Source organism: Platichthys flesus, chromosome 20, assembly GCF_949316205.1.
Source record: "Platichthys flesus chromosome 20, fPlaFle2.1, whole genome shotgun sequence".
Classification (NCBI taxonomy): Eukaryota; Metazoa; Chordata; class Actinopteri; order Pleuronectiformes; family Pleuronectidae; genus Platichthys; species Platichthys flesus.
Genome location: NC_084964.1, coordinates 8,383,782 through 8,411,031, shown reverse-complemented (window position 1 = coordinate 8,411,031; position 27,250 = coordinate 8,383,782). Strand labels below are relative to the sequence as shown.

At 42.2% G+C, this 27,250-nt stretch overlaps 4 protein-coding genes across 7 annotated transcripts; 1 reads left to right on the top strand and 3 right to left on the bottom strand.

The window, feature by feature from the left end:
• Positions 1–409: 409 nt before the first annotated feature.
• On the bottom strand, positions 410–9,087 carry gspt1 (G1 to S phase transition 1). Of its 2 annotated transcripts, XM_062413938.1 has the most exons (14): positions 8,710–9,086; positions 8,400–8,444; positions 6,055–6,321; positions 5,930–5,963; positions 5,472–5,549; positions 5,037–5,217; positions 4,646–4,800; positions 4,331–4,471; positions 3,897–3,990; positions 3,010–3,090; positions 2,591–2,764; positions 1,780–1,869; positions 1,503–1,671; positions 410–1,161 (listed from the first exon to the last, which is right to left on the bottom strand). In XM_062413938.1, the coding sequence occupies exons 1-14, from the start codon at positions 8,909–8,911 to the stop codon at positions 1,109–1,111; spliced, it is 1,764 nt and encodes a 587-aa protein (XP_062269922.1). In that variant the 5' UTR covers positions 8,912–9,086; the 3' UTR covers positions 410–1,108. The 2 variants fall into 2 exon arrangements, with proteins under 2 accessions (XP_062269922.1, XP_062269923.1); XM_062413939.1 differs by lacking the exon at positions 8,400–8,444 and having other exon boundaries at positions 8,710–9,087.
• A 72-nt stretch (positions 9,088–9,159) lies between these two features.
• On the bottom strand, positions 9,160–14,000 carry dmc1 (DNA meiotic recombinase 1). The gene is made up of 13 exons (XM_062413940.1): positions 13,944–14,000; positions 13,564–13,608; positions 13,321–13,467; positions 13,134–13,216; positions 12,471–12,523; positions 12,323–12,364; positions 12,143–12,215; positions 11,280–11,371; positions 11,064–11,137; positions 10,750–10,864; positions 10,528–10,588; positions 10,327–10,443; positions 9,160–9,498 (listed from the first exon to the last, which is right to left on the bottom strand). Exons 1-13 carry the CDS (start codon positions 13,998–14,000, stop codon positions 9,429–9,431), a joined length of 1,029 nt encoding a protein of 342 aa, XP_062269924.1. The 3' UTR covers positions 9,160–9,428.
• Positions 14,001–15,826: 1,826 nt separating this feature from the next.
• tomm22 (translocase of outer mitochondrial membrane 22 homolog (yeast)) lies at positions 15,827–18,738 on the bottom strand. Its single transcript, XM_062378472.1, has 4 exons — positions 18,456–18,738; positions 17,750–17,868; positions 17,059–17,176; positions 15,827–16,858 (listed from the first exon to the last, which is right to left on the bottom strand). The coding sequence occupies exons 1-4, from the start codon at positions 18,543–18,545 to the stop codon at positions 16,784–16,786; spliced, it is 402 nt and encodes a 133-aa protein (XP_062234456.1). The 5' UTR covers positions 18,546–18,738; the 3' UTR covers positions 15,827–16,783.
• A 1,437-nt stretch (positions 18,739–20,175) lies between these two features.
• Positions 20,176–26,352, top strand: maff (v-maf avian musculoaponeurotic fibrosarcoma oncogene homolog F). 3 transcript variants are annotated; one of them, XM_062414090.1, is made up of 3 exons: positions 20,176–20,289; positions 23,916–24,006; positions 24,251–26,352. In XM_062414090.1, exons 2-3 carry the CDS (start codon positions 23,974–23,976, stop codon positions 24,692–24,694), a joined length of 477 nt encoding a protein of 158 aa, XP_062270074.1. In that variant the 5' UTR covers positions 20,176–20,289; positions 23,916–23,973; the 3' UTR covers positions 24,695–26,352. The 3 variants fall into 3 exon arrangements, with proteins under 3 accessions (XP_062270074.1, XP_062270076.1, XP_062270075.1); XM_062414092.1 differs by lacking the exon at positions 20,176–20,289 and adding an exon at positions 21,092–23,401; XM_062414091.1 differs by lacking the exon at positions 20,176–20,289 and adding an exon at positions 23,415–23,624.
• The last annotated feature ends 898 nt before the right edge of the window (positions 26,353–27,250 follow it).

Sequence of the window (27,250 nt, the reverse complement as noted above, 5' to 3'; positions counted from 1 at the left end):
CTTAATAAGTGACACAAATTTTAATTAAACAAAGATCACCTCAGCGAAAACTAATACACAAAAAAAGCATTATTTCATAAATATATTTTGTAATAATGTTTGTGTTTATTTATTTGTTAGTATATTTTATATCTTCTTTTTATATCTAGGAGCACACATCTGCCTTGTTTGTACATGGCACTACTAATAAAGTTAAAGAAAATTGTAGTGAACTTCCTTGGAAGACATGTTGCCTCCTGTTGAAAACTTGATCCGTCAGTGCTCTTTAATTAAATATCTTGAATAATTGGTGGTTGGAAAAAATTCAACATCAATGTAGAGAAATCAGAAAAACTGTTCGTATATTGACATTCCTTAAGGTTACTACTTTTCACAATAAAATGTCAGGATAAAAACCAAAAAATACACCTTTCCATTGCAGGTTGATCTTTATTTCCGGTTCATGTTATGTAACAGTTGCGTGTATGTTTGTATGAGCGTTTTTTATCCTTGGTTCATCAGGTGTGTGTGTGTGTGTGTGTGTGAATTCAATCCATAATTTAACCATCACATGTGGCGAGAGACCAAACTAAGACATTTCGGTACAGCAATCCTTAAACCAAATAAAACCGCCATCAGATTCTTCATCCCACTCCTTTAAAAAGGGTGATGGACTTTGCAAATTAGAATTACAGGCTGACTCTGCTCTTTTCCACATTATGAAATCATTCTGTAGCTTATGACTGTTTTCTTTCCCAAACCCATTATCACTGCATCCATCTCCATTCTCAAAACAAATGGCGTGGCCAGCCGACAGCACGGTTAGCCATGGCAGTACAGAAGGGGGACGTGTAGCTACATTAGTGGCATAGCTGAGCTCTCAATATGAGAAAGCTGACACACTGGACTTGGTCTCTCGTTTCATATTGTTCATCATCATAAAAACTGATTCAGTCCTGTTTCCTTTATTAGACAAAACATTTTATTCTCCTCCTTTGCTCCTTGTCCTTCTCTTCAGCATAGTTGTGTGTAAAGAGAGAGTGGCTGTTTTGGGTGGCTCTAGCAGCGTTTCTCCTCTGGTAACGAGTGGAAGAACTCCATGCAGGCTGCATCGGCTCCATCGTTGCATTTAGTCCTTTTCTGGCACAAGTTTCAGCACTTTGCCGATGGCGATGGTTTTGCCTGGAGGAGGAGAATATGAATGAACATAGGGATGGACACTGGGATACAAGACTTATGTGCATTTTGTTTTTCAGAACTTGGTAAAATAATTAAGTAGAAATAAATGTCTCAGCTGTAACATGCATGTCCTTATAAACCAGTTGTAATAATATTTTTTAAACTAAAGACAGAAACTCTCAAAGTGTCTTAAGCTGCTTTCAGACATGAACTTTGCAAAAAGTCCTGAAATCTGGTTTGAGACATTGTGGGCGCTCAGATTCCTCCATAACATTTCAGGAAAATCTCTGAACTTCAGCTCAGGCCTATGAGCATCTTTTTCTACCCACCCACAGTGTCCTTACCTTCATCTCGCAGCGTGAATCGTCCCATTTGAGGGAAGTCTTTGAAGGTTTCTAAGCAGATGACCCCTGCTGCCCGGAGCCTTGCGATACAGACCTGGTCCTGCTTTACAAAGCGTGGTCGTGTTTTGCTTTTCTCTCCACTTTTCTTGTCCACCATGCAGATTAAGGCCTGTAATCAGGATTTAAGGAGTTAAAACCACAGTCCAGTCCTGTAAAGATGCACAGCGACACTAAAAATGACAATTTAATGCTGCGGCAACAGAGATCAGCATCTTACTGTGATTTGAATTTCTTCAATGCAGGTGTGGATGTGAAGGACTGCATTGTAACCAGGACAAATAATTGATTTGTGTTCAATGATGACGATCTGAAAAGAAAGGAATGAATCAAAAACATACAGAAATATTTTTTAATCTTTGAGATTCTCAATATCAAATAATAAAAAAAAAATTGTCTAACAGTGACATTACAGGACATATTGTGAAAAGAAGTCTAAAACTAAAGCCCTGAAAGTATTACATGCCAGTAAAATGTGTCCTCTAATAGTACCAGAGGACACACAGGTCAGAGAATTAGAGACTAAATATTTCCGCGCCTCATTCTCTAAATTTCTATAATCTATATATCTAAATAATCTATTTAACCTGTCCTTTGACTTTTTATCTTGGTCATGGCAGGGTTAATGACCTTAACTGCAGCCAGCCAACAGGGAGCAGTGAAAGTGATTGGCTTCAAGTTTAGGGAGCCTTCATGTACTGGACAATAAACCAAATCACGGAAATGCTCCACATCAAACCGGCCCATTGGGGTGGGGGGAGGGGTCACTGTTTTTATCTATTGCTATGCTAACCTGCAGTGAGGTGGATTAGATTAAATACAGGAGAATGTTTAGTTCATCTGTTGGCATCATATTGCACAAAGGAGATCTAATCAGGCCTGTGTCGCTGCCTGCAGCCTCGTCCTTTGATTTGATGAATTAAGTTTTGAATCATAATTTAAATCCTAACAGACGACTGATGACCATGAAAATCAGATGCACAATGGGAGCTGTAGCGTGTCGAGACTTTGGTCGTCTGTTTTTTTTTTACCTGTGCATCAAAGGTGCGACCGGAGTGGCAGAGGTTGTCGGGGCTGCAGAGAATAAACCCAGGCAGGATTTCTTCCTCCTCGATGCCTTTCAGCCGCAACTTCAGATTCTCCCCTGGAGTTGCATCGTCCGTCTCCACATCATCGCTTAGCAGGCTCAGTACCTCCACTGTATGCTGCACACACACACACACACACACACACACACACACACAAGGGTATTAGTGTTTGCGATGAGGATGTTATTGCCGTACTGGAGCAGTATACGTGGCTGGTGTTAGAAATGGAGCAGAATCCTTTAGGTGGACAGATCTTCTCTCGGCTGTATCGCCATGAATGGATGAATTAGGTTAATCGTTTAAGTGATCTACTTATTTGTCCCATGTGAAGACCGAGTAAAGTCACAGAGAGGAGATCTCACCCTGTTTGGCATCATGACCAGCTGCTGGGCTTTGCTGATGGTTCCAGACTCCAGCTTCCCAAGGATGACCGTGCCCATATCCTGCAAATACACACACACTGATAAATAAAAGCAATCCAAATCAACTTCACTTGTGGAGGTCTGAGGTCAGTGGCAGTGAGGTTGTTTGAAATGAACGTTATCTCTTTCTGATGCCTTTCCGTACGTAAAGGCATCATAATTGAGCATTTAGTGATCGTAGCTGACACTCATCATTTCAAAACCCAAGTAAGTAATCGGGTCATCTTATTCTCATCTCTATGGCCCTGCTGGAAGTTTGCTGTACACCATAGTCCCCTTAGACTAGGTCACCACCAGTTGAGTATTCTTAGTCATGTAACTGCTACATAAGGCTCTTAGGCAAAGACAACAAGAGAGGAGTATCTAAACAAGAAAAAGACAAGATGGTGAGGAGAAAAGATTATATATGAAGAAAGTAAAGAGCCAGTGATTAATGTCGGGACAAATGTCACAGCCCAAATAACCTGATCAATTTACAGAATGTGTTTAATGGCTCCAGCATCTACACCGAGACAAATGCCAAGACGCTGGATTTTCTTAAATAGGAATGGCTGCAGAATGACTGCAGAGCTCTTGTGTGTTTTTGTGTGTGTATGTTTGTGCGTGTGTGTGTGTCAGAAAGTATGTTTCCGAAGCAGAAATAAAACGACAAACTGTAGAAGGAGTAAGGACATTTTGGGGCAAATTGGAGAAAAACCTGAATACATTACACGCCCACTTATCTGATAAGGACATTGCGGAGAAGACGAGCTCTCACAGATTTGTCCATTTTCTAACTTGATAAAAAAAAAGAAAAGAGAGGACGCTCGACCCTTCCTGCTGCTCACCTTGTACTTGTCAACGATTGGTAGTCTGACTGCTGCATCAGTGGATCTGGTGAAGTTTGGCAAACTGTCCAGGTGGGAAATGAATGGCAAACCACTGGTAAAGAAAAAGACAAAAAAACTATTACTGCAAATGTCTGATGTCTATTCATTTTATTAGGATTTATTTCTGACAGCTCCTCGGTACTGTGTCCTCTGCTTTTCGATGGCAACTTGTGACAGCATATGACTCTTATTTCAGTGTGCACTGGCATTAAGGTTCTTTATTAATTACACAGAAGACTCAAATCTAAGACATGACTCCATGACACTATATTTCTTTGTAGGACAAAAAACAGAGGTGCTTTACTGTATATAGAACAAGCATCTAAGGTTTGTCAAGCGACCTATACAACACACTGTACCACCATTGAAAAGCATTCACAGGGATGACGTACGTGTACCAGGTGCATTCAGGTACAGGGTCCTTGAGGTTGGAACCTGTGAGTCCAGAACAAGGCATAAAGTGGATGTCCTTCTTGGGGTTGAAGCCCACCTTCTTCAGAAATGGCACCAGCTTCTCCTTACACTCCTCATACCTGTGAGAAGTTCACAAAATGTTCAATAATTCAAAAATGATATATATGTAACTTATATGGGATCTGCCTTTATCTGTAACCTTATTTTTGACTCAACAAAATATGTTCTATGTTTACTGAAGAACTGACACTGTGGGTCAAACGCCCATCTATTTTCACCCAGAGCCTGCTCACCTTTCCAGGCTCCAGTGGACAGTGGGGTCATCCATCTTGTTAACCAGGACAATGAGATGCTTGACTCCTGCCGTTTTAGCCAGCATGGCGTGTTCCCGGGTCTGTCCACCCTTCTCAAAGCCGGTCTCAAACTCCCCCTTCCTCGCAGAAATCACCTGGTGCAAACCAATGAGGCAGAAGCAGTTCCACGATTTAGTGACAAACATTTAGGAAAAATATCACCTTCTTTAAATCGTCTTCATGCAAACTAGCAAAACTTGGCTTTCTTTCTTTTACAAATACACATTGTATACACAAAATTTCTAACTTCACAAGAACCTTAATGGGCGATGTACACCAGGTGATTTCTGTGTGTGAGGTTTAGGGATAGTTAGCATTGTGTCTATCTCACCAGGACTGCCAGGTCAGCTTGCGACGCTCCACCGATCATGTTGGGGACAAAGCTTTTGTGTCCGGGGGCATCGAGGATGGTGAAATGTTTTTTCTCAGTCTCAAAATAAGCTCTGCCAACCTCCACCGTCTTTCCTTTGTCTCTCTCCTCCTGGTTCGTGTCCAGAGCCCACGACAGGTACCTGTAGCAACCAATGTCAATTTATTATGTTTCACAAAACTGTACCATAATGTTTCTTTTCCATGTTTGATTGAATGATTGTCATCTCAATTCACAGGGATTAGATTCAGAATGGCTTCAAAAAACACAAAATAAAATATGGCACGTCAAATTCTGAGCTCCTGAACATATTTTAAGAATTTGTATTTGCATTAATTCACACATATTCAACATAAGTATAAGCAGGACAATATAAAACTTAGTCATGTTGCTCACCATGTCTCCCTGTTCTTCTCTTTCGCTTCCCTTTCATATTTTTCGAGGGTTCGCTTCTCCACCATTCCAGTTAAGTACCTGACAAGGACGACACACAACAATGGAAACTTCATACAAATGATGCCATATTTATTTGATCTCATTATTGGGGCACAAGTGAAACTGAAGTCTCAGGTGAAAAGAAGTTTTGAGCAAGAGGGAACATATATATATATATACTTGGGATGTTCATCATTAACTATTAACTGTAGAGTTTTGATCAGTTAATCTGTTAGAAAATCCTTGGAAAATGATCTTTTAAAAATTGGAACAGGTTGCAATTGTTATTTTACACCTTATGTGTCTGAAGGCAGTTAAATTTAAGCACATCGGGCTAATTTAACATCATTGAAGAGAAATTTAAGTACTTAATACTGCCCTTAGATAATGGAAATGTAACTGAAAATGCGATTACTCACATTATCTGTCCTCCAATAGTTGATTTGCCGGCATCTGACACACAGAAAAAAAAAAAAATTTTATGATTAACTAACATTCTATAATCTTCCTCAGATAAGATAAGATAGATAAACATGAGACCTACCTACGTGACCGATAAAGACCACATTAACGTGTTCTTTCTTTGGGGCGTCTGGAGGTGCCGGAGCCATTTTGGGTACTGGTATCTCCTCCTCTTCCTCCTCCATCATCTCCTCGTCCTCTTTCCCCGCGGCGCCTTCCTCGCACTCTCCTCCTGTCCCCAGGTCCTCCAATCCTCCGCCACCTCCTCGTGGCTCCTCCTTCTGCTCCCACGTCTCTTCCTCCGTGGTCATGTCTGCCTCTGTGCCTCCATTCTCCACCGGAGCTGGAACTGAACACATTGAGTACACCTTAAAAAACGGATATTCTCTGTGATGTCAAGATGCCAAAAGAGAAACTCGCAGCTTGGAGAGGAGGAGGACCGTAATATACATTTTTAGCTGGACTGAAAACATGCACACAGACCATGAGTGGCTGTTGACTGATTTGAGATCCTGGACTTTGTTCAAACACCGAGATTTTGGTTTATGTGGACTTACATATGTCCCATTATTTATTCCATTATAATTTAATCTTGATGACTGGGAGAGATGTTCTGATACCATTCACCCACGAAGGACTGATAGTGGTACCTGGACTTGGAGTACTGATCTGATACCAGTGGATTTTTTAAAACAACAACTTTTATAACGGGTTTTAAAAGCTCTATGCCACTATCTAACATCCATGTTATGGTTCTTCAAATGCTTCAGGAGATTACTAGTGTTGGAACTAGCAACACTGGTCCCACCCCTCAAAACTGAAGCCTTGCATGTCGCTGTGGGACTTGCCAAAATGAAATGTCATCAAATTGCTGACATTTTATCTCGCTCTGGTTAATGATACACTACAGCACCTACTGCACGACTACAACTGGAGCCGACTTGTTGATAATTCAGTGAGCATGAGACTGGCTGGACTGACAACTGCAGTGTTATCTGGTTGAACCTGATATACTTTAAAGATTTGAGATCGGTACATAGATTTGAATAATTACAATACTTGTTTTTGGCAGTATCGGAGGCATTTCCAATACTGGTATCAGAATATCTCTAATTATAAAGGACCTGCTGTAAAACTACTAATTAAGCTCAAGAAAAATAAACACTGACTTTTAGAATGTTACACTTGAAATGAAATAACTGTAATGTCCGGCAGATGCCCGTCCCTGTTTGCTTTCCACCCCCCAAGCTCAACTCTTGATTGTGCTCTAACATGGCTGCAAACATAATGTGGTATTTGATTTCAAGTAGCATCAACTTCTACGGCAGCTGTAACTTTAACCTGCATATGTAATGTCTTTTATACTTAAGCATATGTTTACAAAATCTAATTTCCGTCACAAATAATCGAATAAGAATTACACCGCTTCACTGTATATTGTCTAATCGTCATTTCTTCTTGTTCACAATGTTCTGCTGAGCAGACAAATGCATCTAAATATAACAAACAAACAAAACCCTGTAACATGAGTAAACTGCTGAGGCCGGCAGAAGAAGCAGGTTCCTGTGGTAACACCAAAATAAGCATCCAATTTCCGTAACTAAGAAATTATACAGCCCAGCAGTCGCGCACAAAGCCCATTTTCTTCCCATGCCTCGTTGTTTATAATCAGCCCGCGAGGAATTGCTACTGGCAACTCAGAAGGCAATTTGTGCCCCGACTTTGTCAACAGCCTCAACGTCATGTTATGGACATTTTCTTTTGGAGAAATGAGAGATGGGAGCATTAGAACATAAGGGTGAATACATCTGCAGGGGAGAGTTCTCTAAACCACACACACTGTCTGTCAGACTCAGTCCCCAGTACCCCAATACTCCCTATGCATATGTTAATTTTGTTTTATCATTGTGTGTCTCTCTATGCTACAGCTATAGTAAGTGATCAATCTCTGCTTTAAACAAACAACCAGTTATCTTAACTGAAGTGGAGATGCTCAGACTGGTGGGGCAGGCATTTAAATGAGCCTGACTCAGCAAAATTGTAATCTAGTCAGCAGAAACTGACATTCACATCGCTCGGACATCCAGCAGGTCAGTGCCTTGGACAGGCAGCACTTGACCAACAGTATGTGCCAACGAGGTGTCTATTTTGGTCACGGACCAGTGGGGGTTGCATCATATTGAAAAGTGGGCCCGTGCACATGGGTAGACCAGTGTCATGAAGCTGTCGGAATGTGCTCCAGTGATTTATACTGCGTTCGAGAGAATTAAATGTGAGTCATAGCTTTCCCTGACTGCGTCGTGGGTGCAGTGAAATGTACAGATCTCAGTCTGTTACCAAACACTGTGATGTGGGTAAAAGAACCGGCCTGATCTGTGCATTAATAACCTGAACACGCAGTGCCTGGGGCAAAGTGTGGATGCGTACCGGCTGTCTCCGCCACGTCCATGCCGGCCGCTGGATCAGGGGCACCTTAGAGGAGAGAGGACAAAGCGTGTCAAAACTTTAATAAATATTTATAAGACATGGTTGGGCACGTCTGACGCTTCGCTGTGACGGTTCCTGTCGTATCCGCCAGCTAATACGCCACTGTAACACGCGGCTGACACCGGAGCCGACTTGTTGATGAGTTGGTGGACGTGTGATTCCTGAGCCGCTGGCAGACAGGAAGGCTAACTTAGCTTGGTTAGCACGCGAGCTAGCGAGTTAAGCTAACTTCGGGCTGGCGTCCACTCACCGTCTGCGAGTGGCAATTCCGCGCCGCCGCTATGAAGGAAGGTCGGCACGAACACCGCGGCGTTCACGTTGGGGACGAACGGCCTGGCGTTGACGTTGAGTGCGGCTAGGGCGCCCGGGAGCTCCGCCGCCGCGGCAGCAGCCGGGGCCTCGGCATCCTCCTCCAGCTCCCACGAATCCGGGGCTGTGTCTCTCGGGTCCATGGCTCCTTTCTCCGGAGTTGACAGCTCCCCGTCAGTGACAGACGCGGGTGGTGTATGTGACTCGGTTGGAACGCGTGTAGTTGCCGGTGTGTTTCAGACTCTTAGTGACCCGTTTTGAGAAGTCCCCATAGCTTTGTGAAGCCGTGCACCGGAGAGCATATGGATCCTGTAGCCCGACGTGAAGTGGTGACTAGCCGCTGAAGAGTCCTGCCGACGCCGCTAGAGGCCAGCAGCGGACACCTGCTGACTGGAGCCTACAATCAGGTTCACCTCCTCACGTGTCCTGTTTGTTTGCACGTAAACTGAGAGATCTGCACTTTTACAAAATACATAACACACTGTTGGTTTAATTTGTTCCTTTATGTCAACACATCTGAAACGAATAGAATAAATAACATGCAAAGTTGTTTACAGTGAAAGTTTGTTTTATAACTCAATAAATAAATAAATTCATTACAAAAACATGACATTAAAATGGTTGGAACTGGAACTGGTCTGAGACCTGTGTCTCCTCAGGTCACTCTTTGGCATCGGCGACTCCTCCAGCAGTGATGGCAAACGTGGCCTCGTTCTCAGGCATGTCAGGACTGCAGCAAATCACAGGAGAGATGAAGAGTTCAATTTCAGCCTCAAAGGTTGTCATCAATCAAATTATACAACATTTGGGGATTTCTTTGCTTGTTTTTGATCGTTGGGATTTTACAGTGTCTTTAAAAACATGTTTTGCGATACATCCCATTATCTCACTAAAGTAAAGTTTATTTTCGTATCTCATTTCTACATATGCACATATCTTGTTGAAGAGGTTTGAAATGTTACTTTAGGTGGATATATGGTATTATGGGCATCAGCTAAAAAAAAATGTCTGCAGCCACAGAGTAATTAATTAGCAAAGAGCAGAGCCTGCATCTACTTGACAAACTACTACTATTTATCCTTCACCAAGGAGATTTTGTTTTCACCCCTGTTTGTTTGTTTGTTGGCAGGATTACGCACGAAGCACTGAAAAGATTTCCACAAAACTTGGTGGAAGGATATGGGCCAAAATAAACCACAATAGGACCCACAAAAACAATGTCAGACCATGGCAGATACACTTTCAGGACATTTGCTGAACAATTTCGAAAAACATCCGATAGGCATAAGAACTTGTTTTGACATCAGATCTGTTTCACATCACCTGCAAATACTAATCTACTATTTAAGAAATCTTTATTTGGATAATAACTATTACTACGATTCACTGAATTATAATTAGTTATAACAAATATACTGATAAAATATTATTATTATAGAATATTAGAAATTACAGCAATTGAAATGTCAACACAACCTGTCTTGAATTGAGAAACACAACAATAATACATTAAAATATTTTTTCACTCAATAAAAATTCCACTAAATCTGTTAACTACCTGTCAAATATTTTGGCAATCCTCATCTCTCCACGTCCCTTTCTCAAACTAATCCGCGTGGTGGAGGCGTGGGCCAGGATGTGTCCACCGATTGGCTTCTTGGGATCAGCTTGAAACCTTAAAAAGGGAAGAATTTAAAATGTTGTCAACAATTTGTTCAAAACAATTTAGAGTAGAATGAGTTCATTTGCCATGTCTTACGTCATTCCTGCTCCAGGATCGGCTGTCATTTGGTTGGTGAGGAACACAGCTACATTGTACTCTAACGTAAACATATAGGAAAGCCCTTAAAATACAGCATGCGTGGTTAGAATCCTAATGTAATCATAGTTATAAGAGGCATGACTTATACTATATTCATATTTTAATCTGTATGTAGATAAGTGGCTGTGGTTGTGAAATGTCAAGAGCACTCTCTCACACCTTCAGAGATCTTCTGCAGCCTGGAGAGCATCTGCGCTAGTTTCTGCTGCCGCTCAGCCAGTTCTCCTCGACCAGAGAAATCTACTCTGAACAGAGCCATAATGGAGTCGATGATCTGGCATCAAGGAGGAAAAGAAAAAAGGAGACTCACAGCAAGGAATCCTACTTTTAGAATCTGATCTGTCTGATCTTTAACACTTTCCCACATTCCCTTGAAAACGAAGCAACAAAGTTTATTCTGATCTCCAACCACTGCAGTGAGTAAAACCAAAGGAATGATGAATATGTGACAAAATTCTATACAGTTTACTCACCAACAGTTTAAACACTCCTCCCTCCTCGTGGAACTTGGCTGCAACAAAGTCCAACAACTCCATCTGGTGTTCACCTGAGGAGAGAACTCAAAAACTTGACACAAAAACGAGTGACGCAGCAAAATATTACAACCTCACCAGGAGATAGAGTTCCAACAGAAACTGCTTTTGCACACCACAGATGTGGTGTAAATGTTGTGTACTCTATGTTCGCACTTGTGTAGGCCCGCGCATAAAGCACGTTGTCCAGCACAGCATCGTGGTCCACGTTAAACCTGTCGGCGATGTCTTTCAGTCTGTCTGGACGACTGAAACCACACAAGTGCAAGTCAAGGACAATGTCCATAAGTGAAAGCATGGTAACATTGTTACACGCACTAAAGAAATATATAATCAAGAAATATAAAACATGTTCATATGTAATCGTATGGTTTTTTTCTGAGATTCAGTAAATTTTAAAATAAACCATCATCCACAATAATTGTAAAGTGTGGTATGGTTTCTCAGTACCTTTGTTAGTAACAGGGGAAATTCAGTTTCACAGAACTGCACAACCACAAACCACTTCCCATGAAACCATGAAACTAACAACGGTTCTATTAGACACTAATAACACTGACAAGAATCGTGACTGATGGTTAAGAGCTCGGTTAGTGGCAGGAAGTTTTGTTAAGTGCTGCTATTGCTACTAAACGTCTGCCAAAGTTTGCTTTGTTGCATCTTGTCGACCTGTTCCTGTGGCCTGATGGTTTCATGTTAAAGTCATGCACTATTTAGGTTTGCAATGAGAGGAATGGCCTTAGAATTGAGTTCAGAGAAGTTGTGTGAGGTAAGACCTACTCTTTTGGCAGCAGTAGGGGTTATAGGCGTACATTTTTTCTGGTTTGTGACAGAGAGCATCTGTAATAAACAGGTGGAGCAGTAAACCTGGATGGGTTGGATGATGCTGTTGTCAAATAGAGGGAGAAGATGGAGGGGAAACATAGACTCCTTTAAGTTAGTGGATAATCTGGCTCCTGTTTTGTTTGTTGTTTGATGTTGAGTTTGTCGAGTGAGTTGCTTAATTTTTGTGAGGATACAAGGTGTGCTCTGTGTCGATGAAGATGACTTTCCCGCCTGAGTAGGAATCCTCGCCCGGCAGCTGAGCAGTGACTGGAGAAACACAACACAGATTCTGTTTTATGAATTTTTATAATTTGTACAGTGTTGTGTAATTATGCACTTGGGAGCAGACATTTTAAAAAGAGATCATTACGCACCACAAAGTGTGTGAGACAGCTGGGTTTTCCCTGTGCGGAACTCTGTATGATGAAATTATGTTAAGCGTTTTGTAGACAAATGCTGCAAAGTGAGGGATAATTATAATTATACACAGTATATTCAACAATAACAAATTAATCTCCTCACCTCCAAAAGCCTCTGTGAGTGCCATGCTCTCTATACCTCCACCAAGAAGCTTACTGCAAAGAGAACAGATATATTTTGAGATGAATCAGTTTTTTTAAAGATTTAAAAAAGGAGAAACTAGCTTTAAATTTTTATACCACACTGTCAGAGTATCTTATACTGTAAAATAAAAATTCCCAAAACATGTGTGTCTGTGCTTTTGCTTAAGTCAAATAATTTGCAGCTTAATATCTATAATGTGACAATATTTTGTGTCACTCTAAGAAACTGGAAAATAACTAGAGATAGGCTACATTATCAGTTTACTATAATGCAGCCCCTCGGACACAAATAAGACATTTTTAAGGTCTTATCAACCACTCACAGCCCTTTAGATTATAAGTCCCATTCACCCATTCATACAGCGCTACCATATGCAGTGCTTTTTCTATCAGATGGTGTTAACACAATGTCGGCACAGCTTTCAGGGGACGTTTTGGAGTCAATATCTTGTCCAAGGAAATTTAGTAATGAAGACTGGAGCTCACACCAGCAACATTACGGTAATTGGTCCACACTCTCTATCTCCAGAGCCACACCCACCCGAATGGTATATTATTTGTGAAGGCATGATATACAATTTGTTAGTGTAAATCCTACAGTCTAATAGGAGAAACTCTTAACTCAAACTCCTGGCTCCCAGTTGTGATGTTGAACACCTGCTTCCTCTTGGCACTGTACTCAAAGGCCGTCTGGAAACCAACACTCTGTAGTGTTAAGAGAATCATGTCACGTATAAAATGTGTTGAGGCTTTATTATTCTCTTTATCTTCCGGGTTGTAGAATCCACACTGGAAAAATCCAGTCTCACCAGCATTTTCCCTGCAGCTTCCTTGATTTTTTCCACTTTTGCCTCCGACAAGCCCTTGATGTTGCACAGAGCCTTGCGCGTCGTCATCTGGATCCCCTTCACAGTGCAGATACCCACTGACTTCAGCTTTTTGATGTCTGCCACATTCTGTGGTCAAACGAGGGGCAAGGACAGAGAGAGTTGCGGACTGAGACAAATGACAAAGGATCTGATGAGTGTGTTTAGGTGCCGCTGTCGACTCACAATCCCGTGTTTCTGTAGGACGTCAAGGTCTTGGAAGAACGACACCTGTTCAGAGAAAAGCAAACTCAAGATGAGGTAAGTGTCGAGGTTTATATATATACATAGGCATTTGCTTCTGCCTTAGCCTTTTCAGTAAATATTTGATGTAGACTCTGTTCACATTGTCTGTATTCATTATACTTGTTTGATGACTGATTAAAAACTCAATCAATTAATCAATCGATATTTGGACCTGATTTCAGCTCTTTTCAGACAGATCGTAATTAACACTTTACGCAACTTATTCATATAAGTTATACCGTTCTAGCTTCTATTTGTGGACGGCCATTGCTAGTTAGCAAATACCAGCTAATTAAAAAGACAAGCTAGCTGCATCTTACCTCCTCATCCTGGAAACCGGTGTCATCGTCAACAACCTGATCCTCTGCAGACTTCATGTTCATTACTGTGGCTTAAAGGCTAAAGATAAAGTGTGCTTTACTTTATTGAGTAACTGTGGCAGAGATATTTCAAACAGTTAGCATTAGCAGTATTAGCTAACCTTTGCTAACCTTTGAAAGTTAGCTAAATTAAAAGTTAGCAGCCGGCTTCTGTATTTCAGCAGCTCACAAAATAAATACGAGCGTCACTAAAAATATTAACATCCAACAATAACTAGTTTGAACATGAGAGCTGGCAAACAACAGTAATAATCGAAGTTAAACAGTTAGCTTAGCTGCACTTTCCTGTTGCACCTGGCGGGAAACTCTTACTCAAGACGCATTCATGTGCAGCAGGAAATTAACGAACGAATGAGACATAAATGTTACTTTCAAAACCCTGCTGTAAAGTCGTACTTTTTGGCTCTGATTGAACATATAAAACACCATAAAAATGATTGATAACAGGATAAAAAAATACATTCATTTTAGAATAAAGGACAAGGTGGAGAATACCCCTTGTATGTTTGAAGCTCTTAGCTACCAGTAGCAGGTGTTAGATGCCACCAGTCAAAGTTAGGCACATACGTTCAGTTGTGCACAGTAGCATCATCAAGTGTTTTGTCCTTGTAATCAGGCACGTGCACAGATAGACCCCTAGTGGTGGTCAAGCACTGGACCTTTTGCCCTGGATGAGAAAAGTGCCCTTCTGCTGGAGTCTAGTTTTTTCTTCATTCATCAATATTTAAGAATAATATTACTCTCTCTGTCATCAATTCCCCCGAAATGTGTTTTTTATATCTGACGAGGCCTTTATTTGAGTTTAAAAAAATGTGTGTACTGTGTTGTCAGCTTTATAGAGATTATGTAATTCACTCTTGATAATTATGCACAACATTGATTTATCTCATTTACAAAATTTGCAGTACAATGCCAAGAAAAGAGAGATTCCAAAAGCAGAAGGACAGGGAACTGCAGCAAGCAGCTCAGGGTAGCAGCTCTCCTTTATCTTGTGCCAGGCCATCAACTTGTAAAACAGATGAGGGAGAATCAGTAACCCTACCTGGTCCAGAGGAGCTCATCACATCAATAACCCTAACCATAGCATATTATTTGGTTATTCAATATGGCCTTGTTTAGTCTGTTTTTGCCTGTAATTCATTTACTTATTTATTCAAATTGATCATTTGAGTTAGTTTGTTGTCAAAAATAAATATATAAGTTGAAAATATCCTACTGTGTTTTTTATTTATTTATTATTATTATTTTTAATTTCATAAATAATTTTGGCGATGGGTGCCCTTTTTGGGGGGTTGAGCACCTGCCCCCCAACATGTCTGTGCACGTGCCTGCTTGTTACAACGATTCAGGTCGAACTTGAGGGTACGCTGAGGCTAAAGGTAAATCTGACTGGCTTCTATGATAGTTCTATGACATCTATGTGTACCAATCAGTAGCTTAGACATCATTATCGCTAGGCCTCTTTTAGACTAAACACTGTCCCATTTTAGAACATATGACAAGATGGAGAATATGTCTTGTACGCTCTGCTGCACTAATTAATGCCTACAACCAGTTGATGTTATCAGATGTAAGTGACCACCAAGGGATGTTAAGGACATATCTTCCGCTAAAATAAATTTATATTTATTAGCTAGTTACAAATCATTTTCTGGAGAAGAAATCATACACATCTCCCAATCATTATATTACATAATGTCTAAAATGTGATTGCTGACTGTACAGGTCTGGCCTTATATTTAAAATAAAAATTATTGATTCTGTCTGGGCAGGACCTCATTTGTGAGCCAATGTACAATCAAGATGCTGGAAGAAAACAGGGATTTCCACTTGATTTGGTGTTTTTATTCCCAAAGTCATGTTGAACACAAAACAGACATGTGTTTGCTTCTTGAAGGACAGTATGTTACAGAATGAAAATTGTCATATGAATGGGAACAGAGAAAAGTACATAACATCTCTCTCAGGGAAATATTGAGACATTTAGCATCAAAGTTTGTCCAAAAGTTTGTCCACAGACTAATGAAACATCGCCCGTTTTAAATGCCGACATAATCATTTATTTATTTTTAACACTAGTGCTGGAGAGGGACAGAACAATTTTTCAATCGTTGATCAGAAAACCAGAGAAACATAAGAAAACCAATAACTCTGAATAGTTTAAAGTGAGACATTTTGACATATGTGATATGAACGGTCAGAATGACCACATAGTAAAGATTATCACTTAGCATGTAAAATGTCAAAAGGCCAATCTGTCGACCACATTCCTATCAATTAATATGGTCTGCTCCACTTGTCAATATTCATCAAACCTGCCTGTCAGGTTATTGAAAATTATTCTCCTAATACAAATGGATGCAGAAAACACATGACAATGGACAGAAGTGCCAACAAACGTAAATTAATGATCTTCAGACTGCAGACACCGACACATACAATTGGTAACCTCAAGATTTTTTTTCCTCTCATCTTATCCCTCTATAACTGCCTTCCTCTACATTATTTATGCTGAAATAACAGTTTATTTAAAAAAAGAAAATAGAAGCAGTGCTTCAGGAAATCAGTCTCTGCATGATGTTGGAGTAAGGAGAGACAGCGAGAGAGAAGTGTCAGAGTTGCTTTACATGCTCCCGCTCCTCCTCCGATCCACTAGCCAATCCAAAACTTTACTGCAGTTCTTTACTCTTCTCCATGGTCTCTCTGTCTCTCCTTGTGAACGACCCTGCTGTGTGGCTAGCAGCAGATGTCAGGCTTATGTTGGTCCTTCCTGGCCCGCCTCACATCTTGCCAGGTGCAGGCGGCATCATGCCGGGCATCCCTCCAGACATCCCAGTGTTGGGTCCTAGAAGGATCTAGAAGGGAAAGAGGTTGTTGGTTTTCATATACGGTGAACTTTCATGACAAAACCTTGAAAATACGTGGTTTTGTGGTTGTTCTGCTAACATGGTCATAGTGCGATCAAACTTCTAGTGAAGTACATTCACAGTTCCGCTGTAATGCCTGCAACCATTTTCTCAGCTGTTGCTTTACACACATGCACACAAACACTCACCTGTCTCTGCTGCTGTAACTGCTGCTGCTCCAGCTGTAGTCTTTCTGTCTCAAACACCACAGGCAACACCAGGATCATAAAGGAAGTGGTGCCCATCCAGAGCGCAGAGCGGGAAAAACTGAAACAGATCAACAACCCCATTAGCTTCAAGAAATTACATTTCACTGAAAAGTATCCATCCCTCAGGTTTAACATAGCTAAATAAATCTGTTGAACTTTAGTCAACTAGATTCAAGGATGCAGAGACACGACCAGTGGCTGTTGGACCAGGGAAGGCAAAGCAGGCAGTTGCAAAAGGGGTCCTGAGCTGAGAGGGGGCCCCTGAGAACCCCTTTAAAAATTCTATGATCAGCTCTGTAGCGGACACAGCAAGGATATAGTCCGACCCTAACAAGGCCCCATGTAGCTATCTTTCTATTAAAAGCTTCATAACTTAAGATAATAAGTTGAAGGCTATTATGAAGAAAAAAAGGTTTGATTATGATATCCCTGGGATTATGGTTCTCTTTTTACCTGGGGAGGTTGATTTAGTTCTGTGTAGGGCCCCCCAGCTCACTTTTACCCCAAAGTCCCCTGAAACGCTTCTGAAAGTTGCATTTAATCTCTTGATCACAGGATCCAGTCTGAAAGCCCACACATACACACACCCAGGCACTGATAGACTGGGAGGAAAAACACTTGGGAGACCAACCTGTAAAACTGCTTGGCCAGTGAGACGGAGCACTGGGCCGACACCTCGGCAGCTGAACGCACCGTGTCTGGAAACATCTCCGTCAGGCCCCACAGCCTCTCCATCAGGGTCTCATCAAACTGAGGGAAAAACAGACTTGAAATGTTACTACTGACAGACTTCAGTGTGGAATTGAACTGCTGCTTTGAGGAAGTGTATGTGGTGATTAAATGACTTCATAGCTCTGGTCAGGGGAGTCTAAACTGAGACTGGAAATATGTAGGTGCTTCAATCCCTGTGCATTTGTAGAATGGTGATTGTAGTTCTATTACCTTTTTTCTGAAAGAGTGTCAACTTAAGCAGATACTGCCTCGTAGATAGTAACTAATAAAACATGCATTTATCAACTTTGTGAATTAGTTCTCTCCTGGTTGGATAAAGCTGATGTTACCATAGTGAGAATCGTCTGTATACAACCGAGACAACAACCTCATGGCGAAATAAACTGCAGATTATATGAATGAGGACTTATCGCTGCTTGGATTGTGCTTAGAGCTCACCACAGGGCAAAGCCAGAGCAGACACCTCAGGTAGCTCAGACAGTTAGCCTCGGTGCAGCCATGCTAGCTAGCCGAATTCAGCAGAGACAAGGACAGAACGGACACAGGATTTTCAATTGGACCCTCATTCACAGTCCTGAAGCACTACTGAGTGACTAGACACTTACGTCTTCATCTTCATCGTCGTCGATCTCGTTCTCGGGGGGTCGGATCGACACCGGGCCCGCATCTGGGGAGAGCTCTTCGATTGTGGGCATGTCTCCTGCTGGCTCCGCTCCTCTCTTCCTCTTCTGCCGGGGCGACGGTTGGATTTAGTGTAATTTACTTCGGATCACTTGCTGCCGCCTTTCAATTAAGCTAATGCTAAGAGGCGTGCATCGGGTCCACCAACGACGGTCTGAGGTCACACAGTCGGGAAAACGTGAGGCTTGTCCGGGTGGAGTGACGCAAGCAGGGGCAGGGGTCGGTTTGTACTTCACCCAAAAATGTACAGCCCCCTCTGCCGTCGAGACTGTCTTATGGCAGCCTGTAAAAATGTCATTGAGAAGTAGTAATTTTATGTAAAAGTAATGCAATGTATCTTATGTGATAAAGTAATGACTTCGTAATGCTGTATTTTAACTCCCTAAAATGCATTGTAAGATAGATTCAACATTTTGCTGAGAAAATATTTTATTTGAGCTTAACGAAAGTAAAGAGACAGTTGCATTCTTTCAAAAGTGTAACCTCTTTTCCACAAACAAAGTTTTGACATGTCGCTGTAGAACAATTGGTTATAGATAGATAGATAGATGGATAGATAGATAGATAGATAGATAGATAGATAGATAGATAGATAGATAGATAGATAGATAGATAGATAGATAGATAGATAGATAGATAGATAGATAGATTGATAGAAGCATTGTTAGATCACCAATAATATAGTCATAACACTGACAAACCATAATATTGCATCAATAAAGAATTAGAACATTACATTGCCTTGCATTACTATTAAACAATTACATTGTAACACCAGTAATAAGCAATTCTGGCTTAAATGCTGTATTTTGAAATGCTTGACTTGACAAGATTTCCCACTGTCTTGTCACCAAAGGGAGCCGGGTGACAGCCAAAAAATACAAGTAAATTTAAATGCTGTTAACCAACCCCAAAAGGCTCTTAGCAAAGCATTGAATGGCCTTCCTTCAAAATATCTACAGTGTTGTTCAGCTTTCTGAATTGGTGACAAATGCTCTCCCCTAATGGATTTTCTCTTATCTTTGCTTTTATGACTTCATATTTCACTTTTAACTTAGCTCTGCTGCTACACATAGCATAGTGGGGATTTAATAAATGTATCCAAATAGATGTGTTCTAAGAAAAGAGGCGAATCTGTGGCACGATATTGAAGATGGAACGTAAACCGTGAAGATTTAAAAGGTTGTTTAAAAATAAATGTATAAATAGGTTTGGCTTTCATTTGTTGGTCGTAGACGAAATAAAACTGAATTGAAGACGATTGAATTAAAGCTTAATTCGTATTTTGTATAGGTCAGCATTTATGACACGTGTGTAAACTCTGCGTGTTCGGAGGGGGTGTGAGGGTTATGTGTTATTTACTTGTTTTGAAGACTGCTGACATGACAAACCGTGTCAGTGTCAGAGCCGGGTTGCTCCTATTTTTGACAGCATGATTGATCTTTTTCCAAGTTGTTGTTGTTCGGAACAGTGATGGGAGGATGAGGAGGAGACGGGGGAGGAGGAAGAGGAGGAGAGAGGAGGAGAAGGAGGTGGGCTGCTCATGGAAAAGTTCTGGGATTCAGGGATTCCTTGTTTACATCCTCCCGGAGTACGCCGCGGGGGCGGGGTTTGACTCCGCCCTCATTCTTTCGACCTGACGTCATTGTCGCTCGGTTGTTTTTTATGAATGAAAGAATCCAACCTCAGAGAGCAGCGGAGTAATTCCGGGAAAAGGCGGACTGACATTTTGTCGCCAGAGTAGCTTCGACACGGCAGGTAAACCCTCGTTCCTTTCATTTAAACACCGACGTTATGGAGGTATGTAGCCGGAGCTCGTGTGTCACCGCGGGGTAGTGGAGGTCTGGTGTCCGCCGGGGACTCGCAGACCAACCAAGGACGACTGAGCAGGCAGCTGTCTGCTCTAATCTCCTTTAGCTCGCTAGGAACCGCTGATGCTAGCTGCTAACATTACTAGCATGTTTCGCATGATGCGGCTAATCTGGCTCCGCTCCTCGCATTTAACCCCCAACATTAGCAGCCGCTGACAGCCACATGCGCTGTGTACTTCCTTATCCAACTGTGCGCCTCAAAGCTATTTAAAAGGATTATTTAAAGTCCTGCTAAAATGGATGTCGTGGGCACTCGTGATGGCTGTTTACTATAGCAGCGGCGGCGGTAGCGGCGCCTTCACCCCGAGCTGTCCAGCTCCTCTCCCTATAAGGACAAGGCTGGGTTGTGGATGTAGTTAGATGGTCAAACACACTTTCCTCGAGTAGTCTGATGGCCGTTTGTGGTTCAGTCCTTTGACACGATCCCGAACGGACATGTGTTTGACTTCATAAACCTGGTTTGTTGTAGCCTAGAGCCGCGTTCACTTGTTGCGTTCCGCTTTGATCGTGTTTCTTAATCGGCACAATGTCTCGTAAAGTGTGATTCATAGCGAACGAAGAGGTTAAAATGATATATGTTGTCTTTAGGTAAACATAGACAAGTGGTCACGGCTGTTTCCAGACCTTTTTTGTGTGTGTGTGTGTGTGTTGGGGTTGGGGGGGGGGGGGGCTGACTGTCTCAGTCTTAGCGGAGCTGAGTGAGCGGTTTATTGCTGAATCACCCTGACTTAACGAAACGGCCGTGGCTTCGGTTCTAGCCGGAGTGGAGTCCACCGCCGGGCTCTGGTCGGTCCGACCACCGAGGTTCCTGCAATTCCTCCAGGTCCCACGCATTCCGGGAAATGGGTTGTTTTTGTCAGCGAACTGCAGACCATTATGACCAGTGTCTTATTCGCCTGAGGTGGATCACCTCGTCGTATACAGTGTTCAACATCAGTGTTAGGATTTGACTTTACTTATTGTGGGATTTATGAAAACACAGTCTCTATTTTCAGTATTCATAAAATAGTGTTTTTGTTGTTGTACTACAAATCCTTGGTGAACATGAAGACTTACACAGCCAAAGAAATGCTGAACTTCATTAACTCACTAAAAATAGTGATGTTATGTGTGCGCTTACCTAATCTTAAGTCCATAGCTTTCCTTAATTGTCCCTAAAACACAAGTTGAAGATTGAGGACATTTGACCCATTTACAAGTTCAAAGACAACTGTGCTCTTTCAAAACGGTGACTTGCTTATTTATTTTGACATGTCACTTTAGGAAAGTTAGTTTAGTTTAGAGATTGTTGTCAATAATGACAATTTATTGAAAGGATATTATGTATCTTTTGTTAGAATGCTAAAGAAGCATTGTTAAATAGTTAGTAATACATTCATTGCACTAACAAAGCAAAACATTGTACTAAAGTATTGGAACATTATTACATTGTTAGAACTGTGATAGTGGCATTTACCTTATTACTATATAACAGATGAACTTTATTAATGTCTTGGAATTATTAAAATCTCCTTAACTATGATCATTTATTTTATAATGTTTTATTTTAATCTTCAAAGTTGCGAAATTAAAGAGAAGAAAAATAACCATGTACAGGAATTGTAGGCCTCGTGTGACGTCACAGCTCAGTTTTACTCTCGGAGTTCAGCCGGGGTTCAAGGGGGTTTGTATTCGTAACTGACCTTGAACCCCCCCCCCACACCCCACCCCTTCTCATTAAAACAAAACTCAACTAAATCTATCTTAACTCACATGACTCCCGTTTGGTTCCTCCCCCATTCACGTCTACTTGGGAGTGTGTTTTTCTCTGGAAGTGCTGGAGTCAGCAGAACAATCTAAGTGTTGTCTTTTACAAACACTGGAAATGTGGGTCACTGTGGCCACACACACTTTGATTTGGCAGCCATAAACGAAAAGGTCATTGAGGAAGACTTTCTCTTTAGCAAGTCACCTCAGGTGACAACAGCCGAAATGGATGTCGGGTATAAATACCTAACTTAACTTCAAATGGATCCTAACCCCAATCCTCTTTTATCAGGGGTATAAATGTGTTAAACTTTAATATATCTCAATGGAAAGCAGACAGAAATCCAATCCAACCTGCGAACGTAACACTGAATTGCCTAAAGTCAACCACTCCAAGTTCTAACATCACAACAAGAGCTTTTCCCACGAGTTTCTTTGAAAACAAACGGCACGTCCCGTTCTTTATAAACGTTATTGTTGAAAGGTTTACAGGAGTTACGAGGCCAAAACGAGATGTCAAAGATCACAAATATGCTCTGGAAGCTGCAAATGACTGTAATCAGGAGGCGGTGAAATTTAGCTGCAGCATTACCTCGTCTAGATCGGCCTGTTTCTCAAAGAAAAATGATAGTGCGAAGAGTTGGCTCACTAAGCTGCCAAAAGCTCAACAGTAACCACAGGGCTGTATTTTGCCAGCTACGTATATGTGGTATCACAAGTTTTGTCGTCAAGTTTTTTTCTTACTCTCTCCTCCACTCTCTGTAGGCGACAGTGTGACAAAACAAAAGCCCAGCCACTCTTCATATTGCGAAAGCAAACACAGTAACCTTAATGAAAAGCCCAGTGGGGAAAACACCCTGGGGCTTGATAAAGTCAAGGTTGAACTTGTTGGTCTCGATTGAATATTAACGGGAAGAGATATTTTAGCCACTCAGCTGAAACAACCTCAGAGTGAAGTGCAGAGTCATTTCTATCAACACTGTAGTGATCCGAGCTCCACAGCTGAGGGGGAAGAAAAAAGGAAAAACAGATCTAGTTGGCCCGCGTCGAGGTTGGACTTTAATCCCACATAACAACATTTGTGAGCTGACCTTAAGAGGAGTGCAGGAAGTCCCAGCGTGGCGTGTGCTAACTGCTCAATGAGAGAGAAATTTCCTAATAGAGTAGTGTTAAGGCGGAACCGACTCAAACAGACACTGTTACTGCTGCTGGCTGGAAGAAGAATCACCCAGGTCCACCTTTAAATGCTCTTGGTAATTTGTTACATCTGATTTAGTCTCATTTCAGGTTCAGTAAATATGATGATTTGACGCGTTTAACACAGCACAGTCGATTTCCTACAATAATAGTCGCCTGCTCTTGTTTGGACTTTTCCCACAACGAGAGCTTTGAACCGTTGATGCTGTGTTGACAAGAGGAAGTGCAAAGGGAATTGGTTAGGGCACCTGCTTTGTGCAACCGAAGGACAGACTCATGGTAACTTCCTCCTCGGCATTTCAACCAACAGAAAAACGGCATGTCGCTTACAAAACCTCCTCTTTTCTTTCATATCGAGCCACAGAGTTTAATGAGAGAGCGCGTTTGGAGAAGCATGACCGATTTGTGGGTTCTCCTTTTCTTTATCGTGCATGACTGGCTGTCTTGTGAGCGGATGGTAAATGTCAGGCCCGATACGGACCAAAGCAGCATGATGTCCTGAGTCACATGGGGTAACATACCTTCTTTTTTTTGTGTCTATGTGTGTGTGTCCTGTTTCTGTGCTTCCAGAGTGTCTGTATCTGTGTTGACTGGTGCTTGGGGGGTAAAAGCTGAAGACATTTGGATCATGACGACAGAAAGAAACAGCAAAGCCCTGAAGGTAACACACAGCCAGAAATAATACTCTCTTTTATTATTTTGAGGAGAATGAGTCATGTTTATAGCCTTGGGCTATTTTTACGAGAAGGAAAATGGCAATGTTGGAAAGAGGTTTGACTCTCCTCCCAGTTCAGTTGCTCTTTAATGTCATTTGTTGGTGTCTTTTACTCCTCCATCCCTTTTTCCTCAACACTTCATCCAACTGCATCTTTTCTCTTCTTCTGTCCTCCATCGCTTCCCCTCAGGTGAAGCAGGAATGTGGCGAGAACGTGCCCGTCCTCTCAGACAGTGAGCTCATGTCCCTCACGGTACGGGAGCTGAACCTCCACCTGCGCGGCATGTCCCGCGAGGAGATCCAGAAGCTGAAGCAGCGCCGCCGCACCTTAAAGAACCGGGGCTACGCCGCCAGTTGCCGGGTCAAGCGGGTTTCCCAGCGCGAGGCCCTGGAGCAGCAGAAGACGGAGCTCCAGAGGGAGGTGGATAGACTCGGCGCAGAGAACGCCGGCATGAGGAAGGAGCTGGAGGGCCTCGGCGCGCGCCTGGCCGCTCTCCAGAGATTCGCCCGGGGTCTGGAGGCCGGCGGGGGCAACCTGCTGGCCACGGCGCCGCGTCTCAACACCGCCTCCGTCATCACCATCGTCAAGAGTCCGCCACAGCCTCAGGCACAGAGAGAACACGAGCCGTCCTAGAAGGAGCTGCTGGGACCAGACTTGGGGAGGGATGCACAACCTGCAATGCAAACACACATTCATACACACACACATCCGCAGGCATACATGTACTATACACATGCTAAAGAATAGGAAGACAAATAGGAAAATTAGCAGGAATATACTAAATCCTTGTGTGCGTCGAGCCCCGTTCACATGACGACGGGCGTCATTCAGTCGTGTGTGTGATACGGCGCCGACAGTGCGGCGTGTGACATCATCGCAACGACAACAGCTACGTTTAATTTTTTCTAAAGCAACAGCTGAGAATTCATCCAGGACAAGTGGAGGTGTCCTCTACTTCATGCTATTTTTTTATAATGCTATAGCTTAGCCCGACTGAAATTGACTCAAGTGGGTTTGTTGAGAAACCCTAGAGCTCAGTTACGTTCAGAACAACGCAGCATGTGCATTGTGAGCGAGGCGTCGGGCACGGACGTGTGCAGAATCCTCACAACCCGAATACAGTCGACTGACTAAACTCACTGGACTGAAGCCGGAACAACCCAAACAAGAGTTACTGTACATCTCCCACCACTCAACGAAGCCAGCCTGTGACGCCAGTGCTCCCTGAAAGTGCTGCCGAGCGACCGGCTTCAGCCTCTTCCCCGTTTTCAGTTTATGGCACCTGACCAACAAGCAAAAAAAAACCTGCCAGGGTGGAGCTGACGTATGCCATGCGCTGCTTCCTCTAGCTTGACAAACGTCTGCATTCCTGGTACAGTTGTAGTCTGAAGCTTGCTAGTGTTTCCTCATAAGCAGTCCAGGGTCATGTGTTGCTGTTAGCATGCAAGAGAATGTTTCACTGTATGAATCACTTGGTCATTAACGGAGAATTTCTCAACTTCAGCGTCACTTGATATCCAGGCAGGGGCCATGGGGGATTCCCCAGACTCCACTCTCGCATTCTGACATTTCCTTCATTCTTCCAAAAAAAATAAGTAATACACAGCAGTATGCTACCTAACAGCTCCCTTAGCAATGAGGCCACGAGGATTTTGGAATCAAATAGTTTTTACACACTCCAGAAAACAGGTTGAGAATCGCTGTGTTCATGAATTCAAAACGGTTCATTAAGTGAAATGTCTTAGTTTTGGGTTTTTCAGTCTCCCTTCCCGTTCTGGCCCTTGGTTCGAGGAGAACGTTTCGTACGACCTGTGCACACATTTCCCACATTACTGCAGTGCCTTCAGTGTATGTCGGAGTTATAATAATGGAAACCTAAGAGAGAGAAGGTTGAAAGACTGTAATCGCTCCTTCTTACCTGTTCATGATCACACATTTTCTTTTTTTTCTCTTTACAATTCCTCCTTTTAAACCACCCCACTACTTGTTTCACGACCCCCTAATTTTGATACACTTTGCTGCGGCTTCCCTCCTTTTTCTATATCTGCTAGACTCCCAACAACAGATGTTGGTCATTTTGCCAAAAACGTGTCAAAGCGGAGTCGCATCTGGTCGGTATTACACACTCACAAACGATGCAAATCCTCTGCAAACATTCCCGGTTTTTGTGTTCTTATTTGTAATGTTTGTATGTGCCGTTGAGAGACGAAAATGTTGAGTGACATTTATCAGAGATATATTCTATATTTTATTTGTATTTAAAGGTAGATATTATTAAAAAGACAAGCTAACGAGTGCTGTGATGTTCTGTTTTCGGACGTACTTATGACTAGTCTGGGGATATTCTCATGTCTAATAATTGTGTTGTGTGGCGACGGTGATTACTTTGCGAAAATGTTAATTATTAGCTCAGTAGAAGTATGCTCAAAGCCAATGGCCATATTGCTGTATGATTTATTTTTGTGTGTGTGTTTTTTGCCATGTTTGTACTGGCGTGTCATAGTGGATTCTTGGAGGGATATTATTTTTCTATGATGGTTTATATGTTATTTGTGTGAGGAAAAAATTAAGGTCACTTATGAATTGGCCAGGGTGGGCAGAAACCCCGGGATGTCGGGAGGGAAGGGCGCGGAGAGAGAGAAAGATGGCGAAGGGGGCGGAGACGAGAGAGGGCGGAGCTGTTGTTGGCTGATGGAGAGAGAAAGTAGACTGAAGGAAAAGGCGGGCTGGGAAAGGAAGGCGGTGAGAGGTGGCGTTTGATTCACTTGAAACCCTCTGTCGGTCGTCGGCCTGTTTGAGTCGAGTGGAGCTCAAACAGGCCTGGATCTCATAGAGTCTAGGCCACTGAATAGTGCTAGCAATATCGTTTCTAAGCAGGCATTGTAACACATTAGACTGTGTTGACAAATAACTCCTTTAAGATATGAGGCATATATTTAGCTATATGAATATCAGTGTGGCAAAGCATTTATTCTCAATATTTTAATGTCTCACATCTGTCAACTTGTGCTGGATGTTTTGTAATACTTGCAAAACAAAAATGGTCTTTGTATTTATTACCTGTATTTTTTCTATTGTGAAAATTTAAGTACATTGTCTATTTTAAATATTAATTATAATAAATGTTGTACATATTGTACATAAAATTGTGCGTTTGTGACTGTCAGCTGCCGAATGAAAGAGGGACCT

What these genes read in the sequence shown, in the direction of transcription:
- maff (XM_062414090.1), top strand. Translation starts at nt 23,974, where the DNA reads ATGACGACAGAAAGAAACAGCAAAGCCCTGAAG. An exon ending in GAAACAGCAAAGCCCTGAAG is followed by an intron (nt 24,007 to 24,250) that starts GTAACACACAGC and finishes GCTTCCCCTCAG; the next exon opens with GTGAAGCAGGAATGTGGCGA.
- tomm22 (XM_062378472.1), bottom strand. Translation starts at nt 18,545, where the DNA reads ATGCCCACAATCGAAGAGCTCTCCCCAGATGCGGGCCCGGTGTCGATC. An exon ending in CTGGCCAAGCAGTTTTACAG is followed by an intron (nt 17,177 to 17,749) that starts GTTGGTCTCCCA and finishes GATCTGTTTCAG; the next exon opens with TTTTTCCCGCTCTGCGCTCT. An exon ending in AGTTACAGCAGCAGAGACAG is followed by an intron (nt 16,859 to 17,058) that starts GTGAGTGTTTGT and finishes TTTCCCTTCTAG; the next exon opens with ATCCTTCTAGGACCCAACAC.
- gspt1 (XM_062413938.1), bottom strand. Translation starts at nt 8,911, where the DNA reads ATGGACCCGAGAGACACAGCCCCGGATTCGTGGGAGCTGGAGGAGGAT. An exon ending in GGTCTTTATCGGTCACGTAG is followed by an intron (nt 5,964 to 6,054) that starts GTAGGTCTCATG and finishes TCTGTGTGTCAG; the next exon opens with ATGCCGGCAAATCAACTATT. An exon ending in ATTCACGCTGCGAGATGAAG is followed by an intron (nt 1,162 to 1,502) that starts GTAAGGACACTG and finishes CTCCTCCTCCAG; the next exon opens with GCAAAACCATCGCCATCGGC.
- dmc1 (XM_062413940.1), bottom strand. Translation starts at nt 14,000, where the DNA reads ATGAAGTCTGCAGAGGATCAGGTTGTTGACGATGACACCGGTTTCCAG. An exon ending in GAGGAGTGTTTAAACTGTTG is followed by an intron (nt 10,865 to 11,063) that starts GTGAGTAAACTG and finishes CCTTGATGCCAG; the next exon opens with ATCATCGACTCCATTATGGC. An exon ending in GATCCTGGAGCAGGAATGAC is followed by an intron (nt 10,444 to 10,527) that starts GTAAGACATGGC and finishes TCCCTTTTTAAG; the next exon opens with GTTTCAAGCTGATCCCAAGA.